Raw genomic sequence first — 20,180 nt, 5'->3', positions numbered from 1 at the left:
CTCCTGGTAGCCGAGCTTTCCCTCCTGCCTCTGCTGTGAAGGTGGACCCATCTGACAGTCAAATGCCTGACTCTGGACAGGACTGGACCTATTTATTGCCATGCAAGGGACTCTGCACTTTTGAATTGTGGGTCATGGGCTTGGATTTAGGGGTTAGAGCTGGGAGAAGTCTTGGAAATCACCTAGAGATGACACTGCCATTTTGCAGATGAGGAAACCGTCCAATCAAAATGGACCAAGGACTTGCCCAAAGCCTCACAGCAAAACTGTAGGCCCCCGCACTAACCCCGGAGTCCCTGTGCTGTCTTAGTCGTAATTCTCACCTTAAGGATCAAATAGTTGTGAGCAATCATCTGGTTTTCAGTATTTCTTCTTTTAAAATACCTGGGGCCATAAGCAGTCTGTTTCACCGCAGCATTTACACAGGGCTGCCGGGCTTTCCTGGTGGATGGGCTGGGCGGTTCATGAGCCAGAACCACTCAGCAGCATGTCAGTGTGCTTCCTGGGGAGCTGGCAGCAGGGGCTCCGGGCCCTGCTTCAGGGCTGCTTTCTGGCATATGGCTGATCCCCTCCTCACTCCTCCTCCCTGCATTGCTCCTGCGCAAGAAGCAAAGGTGAGGGGCTGGGTGTGGCTCGTTCTGGCCCGTCTAAGGTGGTTCTCGGTGGTTTCTAGATGTGACAGCGCCCTTAGTGGATGAGAGAGCTCCCGGTGAGCAGGCTGCCGCCCAGCCCCACACGGAGATCCCAGAAGGAACCACAGGTGAGGGTGAGCCCCAGAGACCCCCAGGCAGTCAAGGCCCTGCTGGGTGCCCCAGCTGACCTGCGACAGAAGTGAGGGCGCTTTGCGTGTTTATCCTCCTGTGGGGCAGGAACATGGGTGGATTCTGGCTCCTGTGAATCTTGGGTTGTGAGCAGCTCGATGCCTTGGTGCCCGGTTACCTCCCTGCTGCCTGCCAGCCTCTCAGAGCATTTAGGGCTTTGTGGACTTCTTCTAGATGCTCCTCATCTTGCCTCAGTCAGCGCATCAGTTCCAGAGAGTTCTCTGCAGGGTTTTCTGGGGCAGGTGGTGGCAGAACCATGCCTTCTTGACACCTGAGGTCAGTCCATCCTCCTGCTCAGACTGCCCAGCACAGGGTCACCTCCCAAGGGGTGGACCCTAAGATCATCTGAGCGCACAGAGGGTGCAGATGACCACACCTTTTGGTGATCTTAATGAGGTGGTCCCAGAGGAGCTGAGACATGTGATCTAGCATCCAGTTCTGGGACTCTGTCTCCTTTTCAAACGTATTCGTGTAGAACAGGCATGACGGGAATGCCTTGTCAACACGGGTGATGGGGAATCGATCAGACAGGGCACTGGGCTCAAGGCTGCAGTCACCCAAGAGTGGCTCAGCCCACCAGGCCCTAGGAAACGCCTGCACAGCCTGGAGCTCCTGGAGTCATTTCCTTCATGTCTTCTTCACTGCACTTATGTAAAGATGCCAGCCATTGGTTTGGTGATTTGGAGGGTGCCCAGTTGCCCAACAAGAAATGCAGAAGAGGCCTAGACAGGATTTCACCAGCAGTGGAGAGCAGGGAAGATGTGCCCAGAAAAGAGTTTCCTTTCCTTCCTAAAGATGCTGCTCCCTGCAGCTACTGGGGAAGCCTGCAGCGTTCTCCAGGGCTCTGTGTGTTGAGAGCAGCCCCACCCTTGCCCCTTCTGAGTGCATTTCTGCTTTGTGACTTGATCCGTGAGATCCCCTGAGATGGGCAGAGGGGATGTCCTCAAAGCTGGGGCAGAGCCTCATCGCTGAACGTGAAGGACGTTTGAAGACTGTGGCATGATCACGGGATGAGATCACAGGGAACTTGAGTTTCTCTCCTCCTCTCCCTTCACAGTTATTTCACGGAGGGAAATCCCTCCCCTGCCCAGAATGAAAACTCTAGCCAACTCTTGACTTTTCCATCACTCCAAAGTAGTTGAAAGTACGTTAGTCTCCACAGTGGCAAAACACAGTGTGCAAAGGCTAAATAATTAGAACACCCAGTCCCATGTGACAGTCAAAGCTTCTAACTCCATTTAAAGTTGCAGCCATTCCCTTCGGGGGCTGGCGGGGAGGGGAGGGGTAAGAGAAACAGGAAGGTTCTTACTGAGTTGGTCCTGGTGTGAGCTGCGTCACACTCCCTGCAGAGGTTTCAAGGAGACTCTCTTTCTCTCTCTCTCCATGGGGACCTTATTTGAATTCTTCTAGACTCTTCCCCCAGCCTGCCATCTCCAGCTATCCTCCTCTGAAGAGCCCTTCTGCTACGCTGGACTCTGGTGGCCATGTCATCTCCTCGGCCCCGTGGGAGCATGATCTGAGGCTCCCATGCACTCTGACCTCTGCCCCCATGGGGCCCACGGGAAATACGCTGGCAAGCAAGCTGTGGGTGTGCGGACGGTTCTCAGGGCTGCAGCATTTGTCCTTTGCTCTGCCCCCAAAGCAAAGCCAGCCCATCTTCCATCCTCTAGTGTTCCTTGGTGGGGCCCTGACCACAGTCCACCAGGTCCCTAACCAGAGGGGACACATACTAGGTGTCCTCAATGTATTGCCTTGAAACAGTTGTGCTGGGACTGTGATGGGGGGTGGCCATGTAGCCACTCCCACCACCCCCAAGCCACTCTCTCCAAGGAAATCCTCCTAAAGATCGCTTTACACCCTCCGTGTGGTGGGGAGATTCTAGAGTTGGGTGCATGTGTCTTCAGCTACTGCCAATGCAGACCTTAGTTGGCACCTCGCTCTGGCCTATCCTGTTTGCTATTCTTGGCGCTCCAGTGAAACTCCCCATGGGCCATCCAGTTGGGGTGCAGTGTGGCCACCCCCTTGCAGGATCCTGCCTTGCTGGAGGGCACAGGGCCCTCCTGGCTCTTGTAAAACACTCCCCAGGGTACAGAGAGGCCAGCGGTGATGTGAGGCCCAACCTCCACCATGCCCTCCTTCCCTCCATGGTGTTTCCAAGCAGCTCCCTCTCTGGGGTCAAGGGGTGGCAAAGATAGCGCAGCCTCCAATTTCTGACTCATGCCAGGCCTGGCTATTGCAGCTCTGCACTGTGCGTGACAGCAAGGCGACTCACCCAGTGCCGCGGCAGTGACGGTGTCCGGGGAAGCCTCCTCACGCCCTCTGTCTCAAGGACTCTGGCATTTAGCTGAACTTGCTGTCGCTCTGAGCCTTTCTGCCATTGCCATCACCTTGTCAGAAACTCAGGCCGAATCTGCACTCAGAGTTGTGCCCAGGCATTTGAGCCAACACTTGCTCAGCGATATTGTCACATGACAAGGCACTGTCGCCACTGGGCCTCGTGGGCAGCGCAGTGTTGGCTGGATGGACCCGGAGGGTGTCTGTGTCATGCTAGTGCTAGTGATGGGAGCCCCGTGAGCCCATTGCCCGCCCTCCTATCCCCTCAGCAGCTGCCTGGGGACAGCCAATGGCCTGGGTGTTTCTGAGGCTACCACGTGGCTGCCAGGAAACTCGAGAACCTTTCTCTCCCTTGCTTACACTCTTCACACAGGCCTGTGCTGGCCAGCGGTGGGGATCCGGCATTCCTGTCTTAGGTGCAGAGAGTGACTGACTCATTGCAGGCCTGGGAGATAAGACTGATGGCCCAGCCAGCAAGATGTATGCATTTCTCAGAGGCAGTGGCCTCTGTCATTGTCCTCAGGAAATGCTGGTGATTCTGGTGGCCTGAGGTCAATGCATGTCAACGTGGCCAACTTGCCTTATAAACTTTTCTTCTGGACAATTGCGTGCATTGTCCTGTAACAGTGTCCTGTTGTTTATGATGCAGAAATACGTGTTTTTAAAGCCTATTGATTTTGGTACTATTAATGTGGTCAGGAACTTTCTCAGTCTTTCTTGTTTGGGGTGAGCTGTGGCTTCCTAAACAGGAACCCAAGACAACCCCAAAAGCTGCTCACCAGCACTGCCAGCCTCCCTCTTACCAAGTAGCACCCATTCAGGGCATTCTGTGAAAGGCATTTGCCCAGAAGTTGGGAGGAAGGAAATGTAACATTTTGGGGCACCTACCATATGCCAGACACCAGGCCAAACGTGTTCACACAAATTCTCTTACTAACCCTCACCATCCTTCTACAAGACAAACTAGTATCTTCATCTTGGGGTTCTAGATGAGGAAATGGAGGCTCAGAGAGGTTGAATGAATGCTGATGCCTGGATATGAACCCCATCTGCCTGACTCCACAACCCAGGCAAAGTCTTTCCTTGAACTTCCCAGCAGCCACTGCTTAGACACAGCCTCCACGACCATGGCTCAGCAGCAAATTGCTTCTCTGACCTCACTCAGCCTGTGTGTCCTTGTTGAATGTGGCATTCAGGACCCTGGTCCCAAAGTGGAGAAAGTCTTTCCTACTAGGTCATAGCTACACCTGCATGTGGGTGCTGTGCATTTTGTTTAGTGAACTTTTATCACCAGCACCCTCAGCAATGACATTTGCAGAGAAGCCAGAGCTGAGGCACCTTGGTATTCTTGGGATGTGACTTTCCTGAATGTTTTAGGGAAAATACTCGAAGATACAGAGATCTTGGTTTCTAGTAAACAATAACTGTCTTGCTTTTACCCCCCTTCATTTGCTGACACATACACCAGCTGAAGAGGCAGGCATTGGAGACACCCCCAGCCTGGAAGACGAAGCTGCTGGTCACGTGACCCAAGGTCAGTGAACTGGAATTACCTGCCATGACTTGGGGGTTGGGAGGAGGGACATGGGGTGGGCTCTGCCCTGAAAAGATCATTTGGACCTGAGCCCTAATTCACAAGTTCAGGAGATTTTAGGGAGTTGGTTCTTATCAAAGGTTGGCTACTCAGATACAGAAAGAGCCCTAGTGGTTTTTTTCTAATACCATTTCTGGGCAATTCCTAAGGCATTTAGTGTTCTGAAAGATGCTAGCCTTGTCCAGCCTGAGAGTTAAGAATGAATGTCTAACAGAAACTCTAGGCTGAGCGCGGTGGCTCACGCCTCTAATCCCAGCACTTTGGGAGACCCAGGTGGGCAGATCACCTGAGGTCAGGAGTTTGAGACCAGCCTGGCCACATGGTGAAATCCTGTTTCACTACAAATAAAAAAATTAGCCGGGCGTGGTGGTGGGTGCCTGTAATCCCAGCTACTCAGGAGGCTGAGGCAGGACAATCGCTCGAACCCAGGAGGTGGACCTTGCAGCGAGCCAAGATCGCGCCATTGCACTCCAGCCTGGGCAACAAGAGTGAAAGTCCGTCTCAAAAAAAAAAAGAAACTCAAATATGTGCGACAGGTGATTCTTGCTGCAGGCTGCCCTCTGGCCGATCCAGGAGCAAGGCCTTAACCATGTCATCCCCAAGCGATTGCTTGTAAACTTTCTTCTGTGCAGCCTTCAACCCTTATTACGATTTTCTTCTCAGGAACCAAACTGCTATGTTCAAGAAAGACAGCTTTGTGTGATCATTTATCATAAATATCTTAAGAACTTCAAAAATCCTAGAGATTCCTAACTTTAGGAAATGGGAGACCCGTGGTACTGATATAACGGGGGCTGGGCTTGTTTTCTGTCATTTGCTAGATAAATGAACTTGAGAGCCTACTGTAAAATGTGGAAGCTTCTAGATTGCAGAAGGGCTGCGAAGGCGCTATTCTTTTCTCCCAAGTGATGGGATCTGCCTCTGAGGCCATCTGATTGTAGGAGACTCTGCCTCGTTGAGGATATTTTGAGGCCTAACTACACATTCCTGCCCCCAGAGAGGTCACAGCCTATAGCAGGCTGACGTTTCTCATCTCACACGGCACAGAAAGGCGCATTTTCGTTCTCAGGCTAACAAAGAGCTTCAAAAACTATTAGAAGGGACAGTGGCTATAAGAAAAGAACCTCAGTCGATGTGTGAAATTAACTAGAAACTGGCTCCTGTTTCTTTTAGGTCATGTTTTTCAGCTTAGGTAAAACTAGAGGCTTTGATAAAGTATGACCTCTAGAAATCATTGCTTTTCATAAATAGAAGTGGGTTTGAGTTTTTTCTACTGATTGTTAGTGCAGGCGATGTCTACATGCCCCCAGAACGTATTCCATGCAACAAAAAAAGCCCAGGTCACCATCTTTGCTGGGAACTTGACTTTTGTGCTCACTGAATTTTAAGCTTTCTGACAGCAGCCTGGAATCATGGAGGGATAAAGTACCTATTAGTAAGATGGAAAAAGGTGTTTCAGGATGGAGCTGCAGTGTGTTGAGAGTAAGCTATGGGAAGGCCTGTGTATGAGGGGTGCACTTTTCTTCTGTAAGCGTCCAGAGACCAGGCCTCCTGAAGAGGGCATGGGGGCTTAACTTACCTGGACTACTATGTTTACAATACTCATTTATCTCGATCTCCTCCTAACCCCTGAGAATTGCTACATTTAATATTTGCTGAGTACTTCCTAGCATCCTAGGGAATCAATAGAACATTCTCCCAACCAGGCTGGGTGCGGTGGCTCATGTCTGTAATCCCAGCACTTTGGGAGGCCAAGGTAGGCAGATCCCTTGAGGCCAGGAGTGCGAGACTAGCCTGGCTGACATGGTGAAACCCTGTCTCTACTAGAAATACAAAAGTTAGCCAGGCATGGTGATACACACCTGTAATCCCAGCTACATGGGAAGGAGTAGGAGGCAGGAGAATTGCTACTGAGGCAGGAGAATTGCTTGAACCTGGGAGGTGGAGGTTGCTGTGAGCCGAGATCATGCCACTGCACTCCAGCCTGGGTGACAGAATGAGTGAGACTCTGTCTCAAAAAAAAAAAAAAAAAAGAACATTCTCATAACCTGGCTTCTTCCTCCAGGGGTGTAATTAATCATGTCAGTTTCCTCATTGATACACACACACAAACACACAGAGTACAATCCTGTATCCATTACTTTTCAAGGTATGTTTACTATTTACATTTGAGGTCCTTGTCTCTTTTTTAATAATGTTTCTTAAAGTCTTGTATTAGATCAGAGTACGGTAACATCCCAGTCAAGAGCACTCTAGTAAGCTCTAGGAGGAAGGCACCTACCGGAAGGCAGTGGAGACCTGTCCTGTTGGGGCGGCATAGGGGCAGCCCCTGCCTGTGGTCAGTTCTGGCACTCAGGCTCAGGGTTGCCTCTGGGCTGCTCTTCCCAGAGACTGACTAAGGGCTCCCATAAGGCACCTGCAGAGCCTGTGAAAAGCCAAAGTCAGTGTTTTCCTGACACCAGTTGATCTGTGCAGGATCCATTGATTTAACCACCTGCTGTGTGGCATGCACTGTTGTCGATGCCAGGAACAGGAACTGGAGGGGCCCATGAGCATGGCCAGTATCAGGCTGGAGGTGCTGCTGTGCTGTGACCGGGCTTCTTGGGGATGAGCCCATGGCAACCACCCTGCCTCCAATGGGGTTGGGCCCACATGTTACCTTTGTGTGTCCATGACCACACCTTCCTCCCCGACCTCATCCAAATCTCTTTCTTTTCCAAGCCCCCGAATCCTTCAGGGCTGCAGGTTTTGTTTAAAGCAGAGCTGGTGAGTTGCGTAGGTTGTTGCGTTGGGACTAGATGGGGTGTTCAAAGAGTTGGGAGTTAAAAAACATAAAGGGTACTTACGAGGAGAACCAAGGAGTGTAATTCTCCTGTTCTTAATATGCAGCCAGGTTAATGAATGTCACATGAATGAACCAGAAAAAAATGAAGTGTGCCCATGATCAGCTGGGTTGGTGTGCAGCAAGCTGTGTGACCAGGGGACAGCAGTGGTCCTGAGGGCCATCACTGTCTGCCGTGCAGAGCCCTTCCTCCCACAGGGGCCTACCTCACCTGTGCAAGGGGCTTGTCTGTGGTCAGTGACCTGGATAGATCTGAATGGGGCTTCTTTTTCGAGGAGTCTTATGGCAGGTCTATCAGTAAAGACTCCATTCTTGATGATCACACATTTTGGATTTTCCAAATCTGTCAGAGAATGGGCTTGAGGCAGAGTTTGTGGGCACTAGTTTCACTGGTTTCATTTACCAAAAAGGGGAGCAGAAGTCAAGTATGGTGGCTCATCCCTGTAATCACAGAGGCAGGAGAATTGCTTGAGCCCAGGAGTTCGAGACCAGCCTGAGCAACATAAGGAGACCCCGTCTCTACAAAAATAAAAAATAACATTTTAGTCAGACGTGGTGGCATGCATCTGTGGTCCCAGCTACTCGGGAGGGTGAGATGGGAGGATTGTTTGAGCCCTGGAGTTAAAGTTGCAATGAGCTGTGATTGCACCACTGCACTCTAGCCTGGGTGACAGAGCGAGACCCTGTCTCAAAAAAAAAAAAAAAAAAAGAAAAGAAAAGAAAAAAGGAAAAAAAAAACTCATGCCTGTAATCCCAGCACTTTGGGGACGGGGGTGGGCAGATCACGAGGTCAGGAGATCAAGACCATCCTGGCCAACATGGTGAAACCCCGTTTCTACTAAAAATACAAAAATTAGCCAGGTGTGGTGGCACGTGCCTGTAATCCCAGTTACTCGGGAGGCTGAGGCAGGAGAATCGCTTGAACCAGGGAGTTGGAGGTTGCAGTGAGCTGAGATCGTACCACTGCACTCCAGCCTGGGCGACAGAGTGAGTGAGACTCTGTCTCAAAAAAAAAAAAAAGGGGGCGGGGGGGCCGGGGAACAGTGAGAGGTAGGCAGAGGAAAGGGGATTCTCGCTACACCCAAACCAGGTACCATCTAGAGGCTAGAATGTTTGGGAGGCTTAAATTCCCTAGAAAGCAGGAGAAGCTTCTGTAGCCCTCCCGCTTTCCCAGTAGATTAAGCCCAGGGCGGCTCCAGATGTGTGACATGCTCTGTGCCCAACCAGAGCCCATCATAGGCAGAGGAATAACAACCACACCAGAAGGGCCCTCAGAGGTCACCACATCCAAGAACCCTCTTTACAGATGAGGAAACTGAGGCCCACAGAGGGGAGAGCCACCCAGCGAGCTGGTGGCGACTAGACCAGGAGACCTGTCATTCCAAGCAAGCAAAGGCAATGAGATGAGCCCAGAGCTGTGCTCCCATCTCTTTGTTAGGGGGCCTGGGATGCCCTCTCACTGTCGTTTTGTCCAGGATGATGCTCCCTCTCTTAAGCGGTTAATGCGCCCTTGCTAACCTTTTGCTGTCGCTGCCTCTTCAAACCAGAGGAGTTGAGAGTTCCGGGCCAGCAGAGGAAGGCGCCTGAAAGGCCCCTGGCCAATGAGATTAGCGCTCACGTCCAGCCTGGACCCTGCGGAGAGGCCTCTGGGGTCTCTGAGCCGTGCCTCGGGGAAAGAGAGCCAGAAGCTCCCGTCCCGCTGACCGCGAGCCTTCCTCAGCACCGTCCCGTTTGCCCAGCGCCTCCTCCAACAGGAGGCCCTCAGGAGCCCTCCCTGGAGTGGGGACCAAAAGGTGGGGACTGGGCCGAGAAGGGGCCAGCCTTTCCGAAGCCCGCCACCCCTGCGTATCTCCACACAGAGCCTGAAAGTGGTAAGGTGGTCCGGGAAGGCTTCCTCGGAGAGCCAGGCCCCCCAGGTCTGAGCCACCAGCTCGTGTCCGGCATGCCTGGGGCTCCCCTCCTGCCTGAGGGCCCCAGAGAGGCCACACGCCAGCCTTCGGGGACAGGACCTGAGGACACAGAGGGCCGCCGCCACGCCCCTGAGCTGCTCAAGCACCAGCTTCTGGGAGACCTGCACCAGGAGGGGCCGCCGCTGAAGGGGGCAGGGGGCAAAGAGAGGCCGAGGAGCAAGGGGGAGGTGGATGAAGACCGCGACGTCGATGAGTCCTCCCCACAAGACTCCCCTCCCTCCAAGTTCTCCCCAGCCCACGATGGGCGGCCTCCCCAGACAGCCGCCAGAGAAGCCACCAGCATCCCAGGCTTCCCAGCGGAGGGTGCCATCCCCCTCCCTGTGGATTTCCTCTCCAAAGTCTCCACAGAGATCCCAGCCTCAGAGCCCGACGGGCCCAGTGCAGGGCGGGCCGAAGGGCAGGATGCGCCCCCCGAGTTCACGTTTCACGTGGAAATCACACCCAACGTGCAGAAGGAGCAGGCGCACTCGGAGGAGCATTTGGGAAGGGCTGCATTTCCAGGGGCCCCTGGAGAGGGGCCAGAGGCCCGGGGCCCCTCTTTGGGAGAGGACACAAAAGAGGCTGACCTTCCAGAGCCCTCTGAAAAGCAGCCTGCTGCTGCTCCGCGGGGGAAGCCCGTCAGCCGGGTCCCTCAACTCAAAGGTCTGTGTCTTGAGCTTCTTCGCTCCTTCCTTGGGGACCTCCCAGGCCTCCCAGGCTGCGGGCACTGCCACTGAGCTTCCGGGCCTCCCGACTCCTGCTGCTTTCGACATTCCTAGGACGCCACTAAACCGACACCTGGGTGCAGCTGCTCCACTCCCTCGGCCTCCTCCCATGCTCAGGCTGTGGCCGCACGCACGCCTCACGCTTGCCCGCCACTCTGCATGTCACCAGCACCCCTGCCCCGTTCTCCCCACCTTGTTTGACTCTCTGGCCACTTGAGTTGTCCACAACGGCCCATCAGCCCACAGGAGGTTGGTGGGTGCCCTCCACCGACAGGATGACGGCTGCCCTCATGGTGTCTAGAACTCTCCAACCCTCCCATGTAGGCATAAGAAGCCCCACTTTGCAGATGAGGAAACGGAGGCTCAGAGAAGTACAGTAACTTGCCGAAGGCCAGTGAGTAGTAAGTGACAGAGCCAGGTTTGGGATCCAGGTAGGTTGGCTCTGAAAGACACGCCTGTCCCACATCCCACAATACCTCCCAGGAGGTGCTGGAGTGTGGACTCCTAACACAGAGATGTGCAGGGCACACACAGCAGGCGACACACAGCATCCAGAGGTGGCCCAGAGCCCATGCTGTGCCTTTGGCCCAGCGCCCTGCCCCCACCTGCTCTGCCTTGTGGCAGGAAGACAAGGAGCAGACACAAGATCTCCCTGGTCCACATGCCGCCACCTCCCTCCGCAGAGGACAAGGGGATCCTCATGCTGGCATTGGAGGGGGTTGAGCAGGGCCCACCTCGAGCCCTCGGGAGCATGACCACAGCAGCCCTGCAGGGTGGGATTGGTGGGAGGAGAGTCCCAAGTATCAGGGAGAGGAGAGCTGCTGTCCCACGGGAGACCTCATAGCCACAAGGTGAGCTTGTTCATAAATTTGGGACCCTTAGCATTTCACAGTTATTTGCAGAGCCCAGAAATGGATGTTACTGAAGCTCACAGTTGCAAGCATCTGTTAAATTTTTATGAGATTTTACTTTCAGAGAAAACTTTGAAATGCTATAAAGAAGCCTGTGTTTAAAAGTTAAGACAGAGGCTGGGCGCGGTGGCTCACGCCTGTAATCTCAGCACTTTGGGAAGCCAAGGCAGGTGGATCACTTGAGGTTAGGAGTGCGAGACCAGCCTGGCCAACATGGTGAGACCCTGCCTCTACTAAAAATACAAAAAATTAGCTGGGCATGGTGGCGGGCACCTGTAGTCCCAGCTACTGGGGAGGCTGAAGCAGGAGAAGTGCTTGAACCCAGGAGGCAGAGGTTACAGTGAGCCAAGATCACACCACTGTACCCCAACTTGGGCGACAGAGCAAGACTCTGTCTCAAAAAATAAAATAAAGTTAAGAGAGAAAAAAAATATCCTATATCCTTTTTTAAATTCCAAAACAGTAGGGAACAAATACCTGACTTGACAGGTTACTACAGTATTTCCTGAAATGATGTTTTCTTGAATGCTGGCCTACTAGAGGTTCATAGGTGTGTTTGGGTTGAAAAAGAGTTCCATGACCCAGTGACTGGGGGAAAAAAATAAAAGACTAAACTAAGTTAAACAGGCTTTTCTGCTGCAGGACTTGTCAGAGCCTTCAATGTACTAATGGCCATTGTGACCCTCTGAGAAGGTCACAGAGTGGGTTTCCCAAACTTACTTGATTCTACCTGCTAACATTTCCGGGAGGAAGTTTGGAAAATGCAGATTTAGCAGATTCTTTCGTTGTGCCATGGATGGTGCTGGTTGATGTGGGCAAAACGAAGAACACGTGAGTCAGATCCGCCTGGGGCTCTTATTAAAGTGCAGGTTCCCAGGTGCCACTTTAGGCTTACAGACCCAGTTGTGGGGTAAGCCTGGGAGTCTTTTAGCAGGTGATTCTGCCACATAGTATAGTTGGAAAATCTCTGGGCATACTCATTGCTGGTCCCTCTAGAAATCCAGGTGACAATAGCCAATGAGAAGCTCCAAGAGACCTGATTGTCCGTGGAGTAGAGGGAATATGATATTAAAACCAAAGAAGAAAATCTATGATCAGTTTTCAGCAGTGACTGTCAAGAGAAGGAGAAGGGTGAGTTAGCGCTGATGCTGGCAGACAAGTCGGTGGGTTGGTTTCACCAAGGAGTGTGATGAAGGCTGATGTTGTCTGTGGGAAGGTATGATGGTAACTGGTTTGTAGCTAATTGGGGGAAGCGGTGAGAATTTGTGCCCTTCGAAGACCAGCAAGTGGCAAGAAACCCACCAGGCCTGGCTCAGGGCTGGGCTGGGCTTGGCTCATCTCAGAGCAGCTGGGGCTGGTGGCCAAAGCCACCATTAGCGAGGGGCAGGCCCTGGGGGTACAACCAGCAACTAGGGGGCAAAGACAACCCTGCCAGGCTCTCCTAATTCTAGAGGCGTGTGACCAGGAATGGAGATGGGGTGGTCAGCATAAGATGGCCAGGAAAGTGGGAATCAGGACTGCTGGCAATCTAGCCAAATGGGCAGGGGAGCCGGGTGGCTCCAGGCAGTTTCCAAGGCCAAGAGGGTGAACAGGCACCTCGCAGGGAACCAGGGCCAAGCCTGGCTGCAGCGTGGAGGCAATGCACCCACCCCCGTCCTTGGATCTTGCAGGAGGCTGGGTCCTCGCTGAGCTACCACCAACATCCATGGCCCTGAGGCTTTTAAAACACCCATCCGTGGAGTGGGGCTGGTCCCAGTGGGGTGAGGCTGACCATGGCAAAAACAGGGCAGGAGCCTGTGGGTTAGGGAGACTGCACCTTCCTTAGATAGCCTCCGTGCCATCATGTCCCCATGACAGTTTCTGTTGCATCCCTTCTGCATGGTCCCACCCTCGGCCAGCCTGCCGCCCCCTCTTGCCAGGTTGCTCTAATCAATGACCCCAGTGTGCTGTGTTGATACTAACAATGTGAGGTCTAGCAGATTCAAGGGAAAAGAGAACCAACTGGGTTTCCACCAGACCCAACTAAACAAACATGGACCTATCCCGGAGAAATCCAACTTCACCACAGCTGGCTCTTTCTGTGAACGGTGAAAATGGAATGTGACAAGCATTCTTATTTTATATTTTATCAGCTCGCATGGTCAGTAAAAGCAAAGACGGGACTGGAAGCGATGACAAAAAAGCCAAGGTAAGCTGACGATGCCACGGAGCTCTGCAGCTGGTCAAGTTTACAGAGAAGCTGCGCTTTATGTCTGATTCACTCTCATATATAATGTGGGGAGTATTTGTCACTAAAGTACAGCTGTCATTTGAAGTGCTTTGTATTTTGGGGCAGGCTTTTAAAAAGTCCAGCATTTATTAGTTTTGATACTTACCCCAGGGAAGAGCAGTAGGCAGGTTCATGAAGTCATGCTCCTAATTCCAGCTTTCTTAGTGTACTTTCAGTGAGACCCTGACAGTAAAAGAAGGTGTGTCTGAAAACCAACCCCAGGACAGTAAATGAAGGTGTGTTTGAAAACCAGCCCTAGGACAGTAAATGAAGTCATCTTCTCACTGCATAAACTGCACCCAGATCTTTGCCCATCCTTCTCAGTATTTCACCTCACCCATTGTTTACTCTTTCAATGACTTGGTGTCTGGGGAAATGCTCCTATAATTGCACAGTGGCATTTTTCCTGGAAAATCCCACCATGGCTCTAGATAAGACCTATTTTTCTTAAAGGTATCTAAAATTTCCATCATAAATTCTGTCTGAAACACCTGAATTTTAATCAGTACTGGAGCCCGGAGGGCATCTCCAGTTGCCACATAGCTCTGAGCATTCGGTGGTGTGTTGAGGGCTGCTCCCAGAAGTGCCTGCAGAGTCAGGGCTCCCCAGCCTCATCTAGTGAGGCAGCGGAAGGGCCTGTGGGGATTTGGAGAGCTGGCCTGGGTCCCAGAAGTGATAGTGACAGCTGCTTGTCAATCACGGTGCACATTTAGTGCCGGGGGCAGGGGGCAGGGAATACCAGCCTCATGCATGCATGCATTCATTTGTTCCTTCATTCATTCATTCAGTACACATGGGTACAACATCCCTGCCCTGGAGTTGCCCAGAGTCTAGGGAGGGGAAAGATCTATTACCCTGGGCCTCGTCCAGTTGGGGAGTGCTGCTGGTAGAGAGGGGCCGTGTGCATCGAGGGAAGGAGGAGTCGTCAATACCCCCACCCCAGCTTTGCTTTCTTGTCATCAGCCCCAGGGCCCCAGCCTGTGTCCCTCCTCTCACATTGCTACTTCATCTCCTGGGTCCTCCTTACCAAGCCTGACCACACAGAGGGCCTCGGCCGCTTCCATGGGGAATTGGAAAGCGATAAGATAACACCCCTAGAAGCCCAATGAAGTCTGGGTCAGGACCCTTCTCTGAGCTCTGACTCACTCTCGGAAATATTTCAAGGCTTAGCCTCCCCACTTCGTTTCCTGAGAGTGCAACCTCTTCCCCTCCAAACACCCTCTTCTCCTCTGGGGCCATGCCCACCTGTCAAAATCCCCCATGGGCAGGACGAACTGTGGGTGTCAGTCACTATCTATTCTGCATCCCGGTTCCAGGCCCCCTACCCCAGCCCCGCCTCCATGGGGACAGGCGTCCAGACACCCGTCCCTGGCTGCTTCCTCATGTGGAATGGGTTCAAAAGTTAGCAGTGTTGTTTACACTGGCAAACTGAAAAAAGAAAAAGAGATAACATTGGAGGCTTGGCACAGTGGCTCATGCCTGTAATCCCAGCACTTTGGGAGGTTAAGGTGAGAGGATCTCTCGAGCCCAAGAGTTCTAGACCAGCCTGGGCAACATAGTAAGACCCCATCTCAAAAAAAATTTAATTGGCCAGGCGGAGGTGGGAGGATCACTTGAGCCCAAAAGGTGGAGGCTGCAGTGAGACGTGATGGCACCACTGCACTCCAGCCAGGGCAACAGAGGGAGACCCTGTCTCTAAAACAAGCAAACAAACAAACAAACAAACAAAAAAGAGTTAACAGTGGCCAGATTAGGATTCACCAGATTGTGTTAATATTAGTTTGATTTGAGACTTTAATCAGAAAGCACATATGTGGTGGGGGTAGGTGTAACCTAAGTCAGGTAGAATCTTTCCAACTTGGGGTGGGCACACTCCTGATTGTAGCCATATAAGTCTGTCAGTGTGGTGGAAGAGGCCATGGGTTAATGGGCAGGCAAAAAAGCACCTTGCTTGGTTGAGTAGAAAGTAAGGCCCTTCAGACCCCATGACACACTTCGGGACACTTTCTTGAGTAACATCCTAAGATTCATGTACCTTGATGATCTCCATCAACTTATTCATGTGAAGCACCTTTAAACCAGTGGTCTCCAAATTCAGGGGCACAGTAACATCTAACAGGCTGGAGAAAGAACATACTAGAACTTCCATTCCTTTTTCATGTCCTCTTCTAAAGGCTTTGTCAGATGTGAGTTGAGTAAGTCGGTCATGTAAGAACTATGATTGGGCCAGGCGCGGTGGCTCACGCCTGTAATCCCAGCACTTTGGGAGGTCGGGGCAGGCGGATCACAAGGTCAGATCGAGACCAACCTAGCTAATACAGTGAAACCCCGTCTCTACTAAAAATACAAAAAATTAGCCGGGCGTGTTGGCGGGCGCCTGTAGTCCCAGCTACTCGGGAGGCTGAGGCGGGAGAATGGCGTGAACCCGAGAGGCAGAGCTTGCAGTGAGCCGAGATTGCGCCACTGCACTCCAGCCTGGGCGACAGAGCGAGACTCTGTCTCAAAAAAAAGAAAAAAGAACTATGATTGGGGAGGATGGTCACTTTCCTGTTCTTACTGATCAGAAGGGATGTTAAGGGTACCTGATTCAAACAGCCTGGAGATCACTGCTTTCAACCATTACCCGCCTTATTTATTTTTAGTTACTGTCCTTTTTTCAGTTTGTTTCCCTCCTCCATGTGCTGACTTTTATTTTGATTTTATTTATGTTTGTGTTTAAGACATCCACACGTTCCTCTGCTAAAACCTTGAAAAATAGGCCTTGCCTTAGCCCCAAACACCCCACTCCTGGTAGCTCAGACCCTCTGATCCAACCCTCCAGCCCTGCCGTGTGCCCAGAGCCACCTTCCTCTCCTAAATACGTCTCTTCTGTCACTCCCCGAACTGGCAGTTCTGGAGCAAAGGAGATGAAACTCAAGGTAAGGAAACCACCTTTGAAAAGAACCAGGCTGCTCTGCTGTGGTTTGCAAATGTGGGGTTTGTTTGTTCTTTGTTTTTTAGCCTCAAAGACCTTTCTTCAAATGAGCTCTGACATAGAACCACCGTGTAAAATAGTTAGAATTCTGGGCAAAGGGGAAAAGAGAGCTGGGGGCCATCCCTCTCAGCACCCCCCAGGCTCTCATAGCAGCAGCCCCTAAGACACCTGGTGGGACCTTGGTTTCGAAATCGCTACTCTAAGGCTGGGCGCAGTGGCTCACACCTGTAATCCCAGCTCTTTGGGAGGCTGAGGAGGGTGGATCACCTGAGATCAAGAGTTCAAGACCAGCCTGGGCAACATGGCAAAACCCTGTCTCTACTAAAAATACAAAAATTAGCCGGGCGTGGTGGTATGCACCTGTAATCGCAGCTACTCGGGAGGCTGAGGCACAAGGATTGCTTGAACCCCAGAGGCAGAGGTTGTAGTTAGCTCCAGCTTGGGTGACAGAGCAAGACCCTGTCGCAAAAATTTTAAAAAAAAAAACCCAAAATTGCTACTCTCATTGGGTTCCTTTGCCCATTCCTGATTTTGGCAAGAGAAATGCTTCCAGATTGCCCTGATCTGGGTAGGACAGCATCACGCCATAGCAACACTGCCCCGTGAGCTCACTCCCCCCTCAACTAGCTTGTGGTCCTTGGTTAATGTCAGTTTCTTTTTTGAGTTTGTGTTATGTCTAAGGGTCATCTGCTAGGTAACCGAAACCAGGGACTGCCCTAGTCCCTAGACTGTGCCATGCCCGACTCTGCCAGCTTTGTCAATGATGCTGGTGCTCGCCTCCTCAGGTGCTCACCTGCTCTGAGCACACCCAAGGAGTTCCTGAGGCCTTAGGGTTGTTTGCGAGAGAATGAAAGAACACGACCTAGCTCTCTTTAGCATCCTTGGTCAGGTTCAACACTGCCTCCAGGGGCCTCTGGTGGAGCCAACCATCATCAGCCAAATAAATCCATAATTAGAGTCAGAAAATGGATGTCTGCATATGCATAGTGCAATAATGTCCTGCCGATGATTGACATGGAGTGGAGAGTGACCTGATCATTGCTGTAAGCTCTGCTGGCCTTGGCACAACTCATGCTGATAACTAAGGCACACAGTTCCTCTGGGAGGAAATATCCTCAGGGAACTTGGAGTTTGGGTGGGGACGTGGGTTTGTGTGCCCAGCAAGCCCTCGTGGTTGTAGCAGACACTTGTGGCATCTAGGAGGCAAAGGGTCACCTCAGTCTTAGCCACGTTTTGAGTCAAGGTGGCGGAGTGGGGCTGGTGTTGACTCTTGGTGGCAGTAACTTTTCCCAATGGTGAAAAACCCCTCTACCATGTTTCATTTACAGGGGGCTGATGGTAAAACGAAGATCGCCACACCGCGGGGAGCAGCCCCTCCAGGCCAGAAGGGCCAGGCCAACGCCACCAGGATTCCAGCAAAAACCCCGCCTGCTCCAAAGACACCACCCAGCTCTGGTAAGAAGAATGTTCTCTTGAATCTTAGAGGAAGCTGAAGCTCTCAGAGGTACAGCCTTCATTTTAGGAGGCCTTAGGCCACTGAGAATGAACAACCCCTGGCAGCTGGTCAGCAGCTTGCAGTTTACTAAGCACTGGAGTCTTCATTTCCTTCTCAGTCCTTTTGATTTCTGAGGCAAATGTTGAATCCCTACCTTTTTTTTTTTTTTTTTTTTTTTTTTTTGAGACAGAGTTTCGCTTTTGTTATCCAGGCTGGAGTGCAGTGGTGTGATCTCAGCTCACTGCATCCACCACCTCCCGGGTTCAAGCAATTCTCCTACCTCAGCCTCCCTAGTAGCTGGGATTACAGGCACCTGCCACTATGCCTGGCTAATTTTTTGTATTTTTAGTAGAGACAGGGTTTCACCATGTTGGCCAGGCTGGTCTCAAACTCCTGACCTCAGGTGATCCACCTGCCTCAGCCTCCCAAAGTGCTGGGATTACAGGCGTGAGCCACCACTCCCGGCCTGAATCCTCACTTTTTATCAATGAAGAAATTGAGGCTGATTCTGCAGCAGGATAAAAAAAAAAATACAGAAAAAGGAAAAAAAAGAAAGAAAGAAATCAAGCCTCTGAGAGTTTGCTTGACTGAGTCTAACCAGCTCATTTTAAACCCGAAGAAAATGCAGTCACATGACTACCAAGTGGCAGCTCTCGGAGCCTCTCTGGCCCCAAGTCCAGGGTTCCATAGAGGCAGCCCCAGCATGGCGTGTTTTCAGTCCCCAAATGAGACTCTGGAGACAAATGTCTCTGGAGACAGAGCAGCAGCCTGGATAAGTCACAATGGGTGACGTCACTCAGGGCTCAACCCCTGGGCAGCTTAACTTGCTAGGGACTTTAGGAGTCTGCTGCAAAACCTGAGGGTCTTAGCTGAGCAGTCGCAGGCTGGGCCCGTTGCGCTGGGCTCCTGTGAGTAAAACCCAGTCAGTTTTGAGTACCCAGTAAGGCATCCATCGAGTTATTTTGCAGCCAGGGGTGCTATTAAGAACAGTCACGGCTGGGTGTGGTGGCTCATACCTGTAATCCCAGCACTTTGGGAGGCCAAGGTGGGCGGATCACCTGAGCCAACATGGCGAAACCCTCTCTCTACTAAAAATACAAAAAAATTAGCTGGGCGTGGTGGCGGGCACCTGTAATCCCAGCTTCGGAGGAGGCTAAGGAAGGAGAATCACTTGAACCCGGGAGGCAGAGGTTGCAGTGAGCTGAGATCGCGCCATTGCACTCCAGCCTGGATAACAAAAGTGAGATTCCTTCTCAAAAAAAAAACAGTTGTCCTCTTTGGGGATTAGGGACAGCCTGCTTGAGCACTTCTGTCTCCCATTGCCCCAGTGAAGTATTCCAGGCCACTGGGTTTAGACTCTGCACCATGTAGGGGTGTCTGACCTGCACTTGCTCCTTGGTGGCACGGGCAGCCTATGGCTCTTGCTGCGGGCTGTGGCCAAAGCCTGGCCTGGATCTTGGTGACTCTGCTTCTCCCTGGCCTGAGGGAGCTGCCCAGAGCCTGCCCACCACCTGCTGCGTGTCTTTGCGGTGGCATTTCTCGCACACATGCCGTGCAGTGGCACTCCCAAGGATGGCCGTTCACTAAGGCCCATTGTTTTTGTCTTTTTGCTTCGTGTTTTCTGGCCTGGTGTCTTTATCATATACATGTGATCCAGGGATAATTCCCAGAATGTTGGGATTTTAAGTAGCATTTGTATCCTCCTGTTTTTTTCACTTAACACTGGGCCAGTTGACTCACACTCTGTTTTTTGTTGTTGTTTTTTTGAGACGGAGTCTCACTGTGTCACCCAGGCTGAAGTGCAGTGGCACGATCTTGGCATACTGCAACCTCTGCTTCCCAGATTCAAGCAGTTCTCCTGCCTCAGCCTCCTGAGTAGCTGGGACTACAGGCACAGGCCACCACGCCCTGCTAATTTTTGTATTTTTAGTAAATACAGGGTTTCACCATGTTGGCCAGCCTAGTCTCGAACTCCTGACCTCAAGTGATCCGCCCACCTCGGCCTCCCAAAGTGCTGGGATTACAGGGGACTCACACTTTGTAACAACCTTAAACAAGGTCATGCATTTCCCTTTGGGTCTTACCTGCTCTTCAGTGGCTGCCTGCAGGTGGAGAGACCCTCCCCCTTGGGCCCCCTCGACCTTGTTTCAGAATGGGGCCACTGCTGGGCCGGCTGTGGGTGCCTGCCATGTGAAGGACTCATTAAGGCCCTGTTTAAGCCTGATGATAATGAGGCTTTTGTGGATTTTTCTCTTTAAGCGACCAA

The 20,180-nt window shown here is 51.9% G+C and overlaps 1 protein-coding gene across 7 annotated transcripts in view; it reads left to right on the top strand.

Moving 5' to 3' along the window:
* Positions 1–20,180, top strand: part of MAPT (microtubule associated protein tau) — a 129,877-nt gene that overhangs the window by 76,458 nt on the left and 33,239 nt on the right. For 4 of the 7 annotated variants that reach the window (XM_030799952.1, XM_030799950.1, XM_030799951.1 and 1 more), the window contains 3 exons: positions 4,624–4,689; positions 13,309–13,364; positions 17,748–17,874. In XM_030799952.1, the coding sequence (XP_030655812.1) occupies positions 4,624–4,689; positions 13,309–13,364; positions 17,748–17,874 (249 nt within the window). Of the gene's footprint in view, positions 1–673; positions 761–4,623; positions 4,690–9,450; positions 10,204–13,308; positions 13,365–16,165; positions 16,364–17,747; positions 17,875–20,180 lie in introns of all 7 variants that reach the window. The other 3 variants (XM_030799949.1, XM_030799947.1, XM_030799953.1) reach the window with 2 other exon arrangements.

This window comes from Nomascus leucogenys, chromosome 19 (assembly GCF_006542625.1).
Source record: "Nomascus leucogenys isolate Asia chromosome 19, Asia_NLE_v1, whole genome shotgun sequence".
Taxonomy (NCBI): Eukaryota; Metazoa; Chordata; class Mammalia; order Primates; family Hylobatidae; genus Nomascus; species Nomascus leucogenys.
This window is presented reverse-complemented; position numbering and strand designations above follow the sequence as displayed.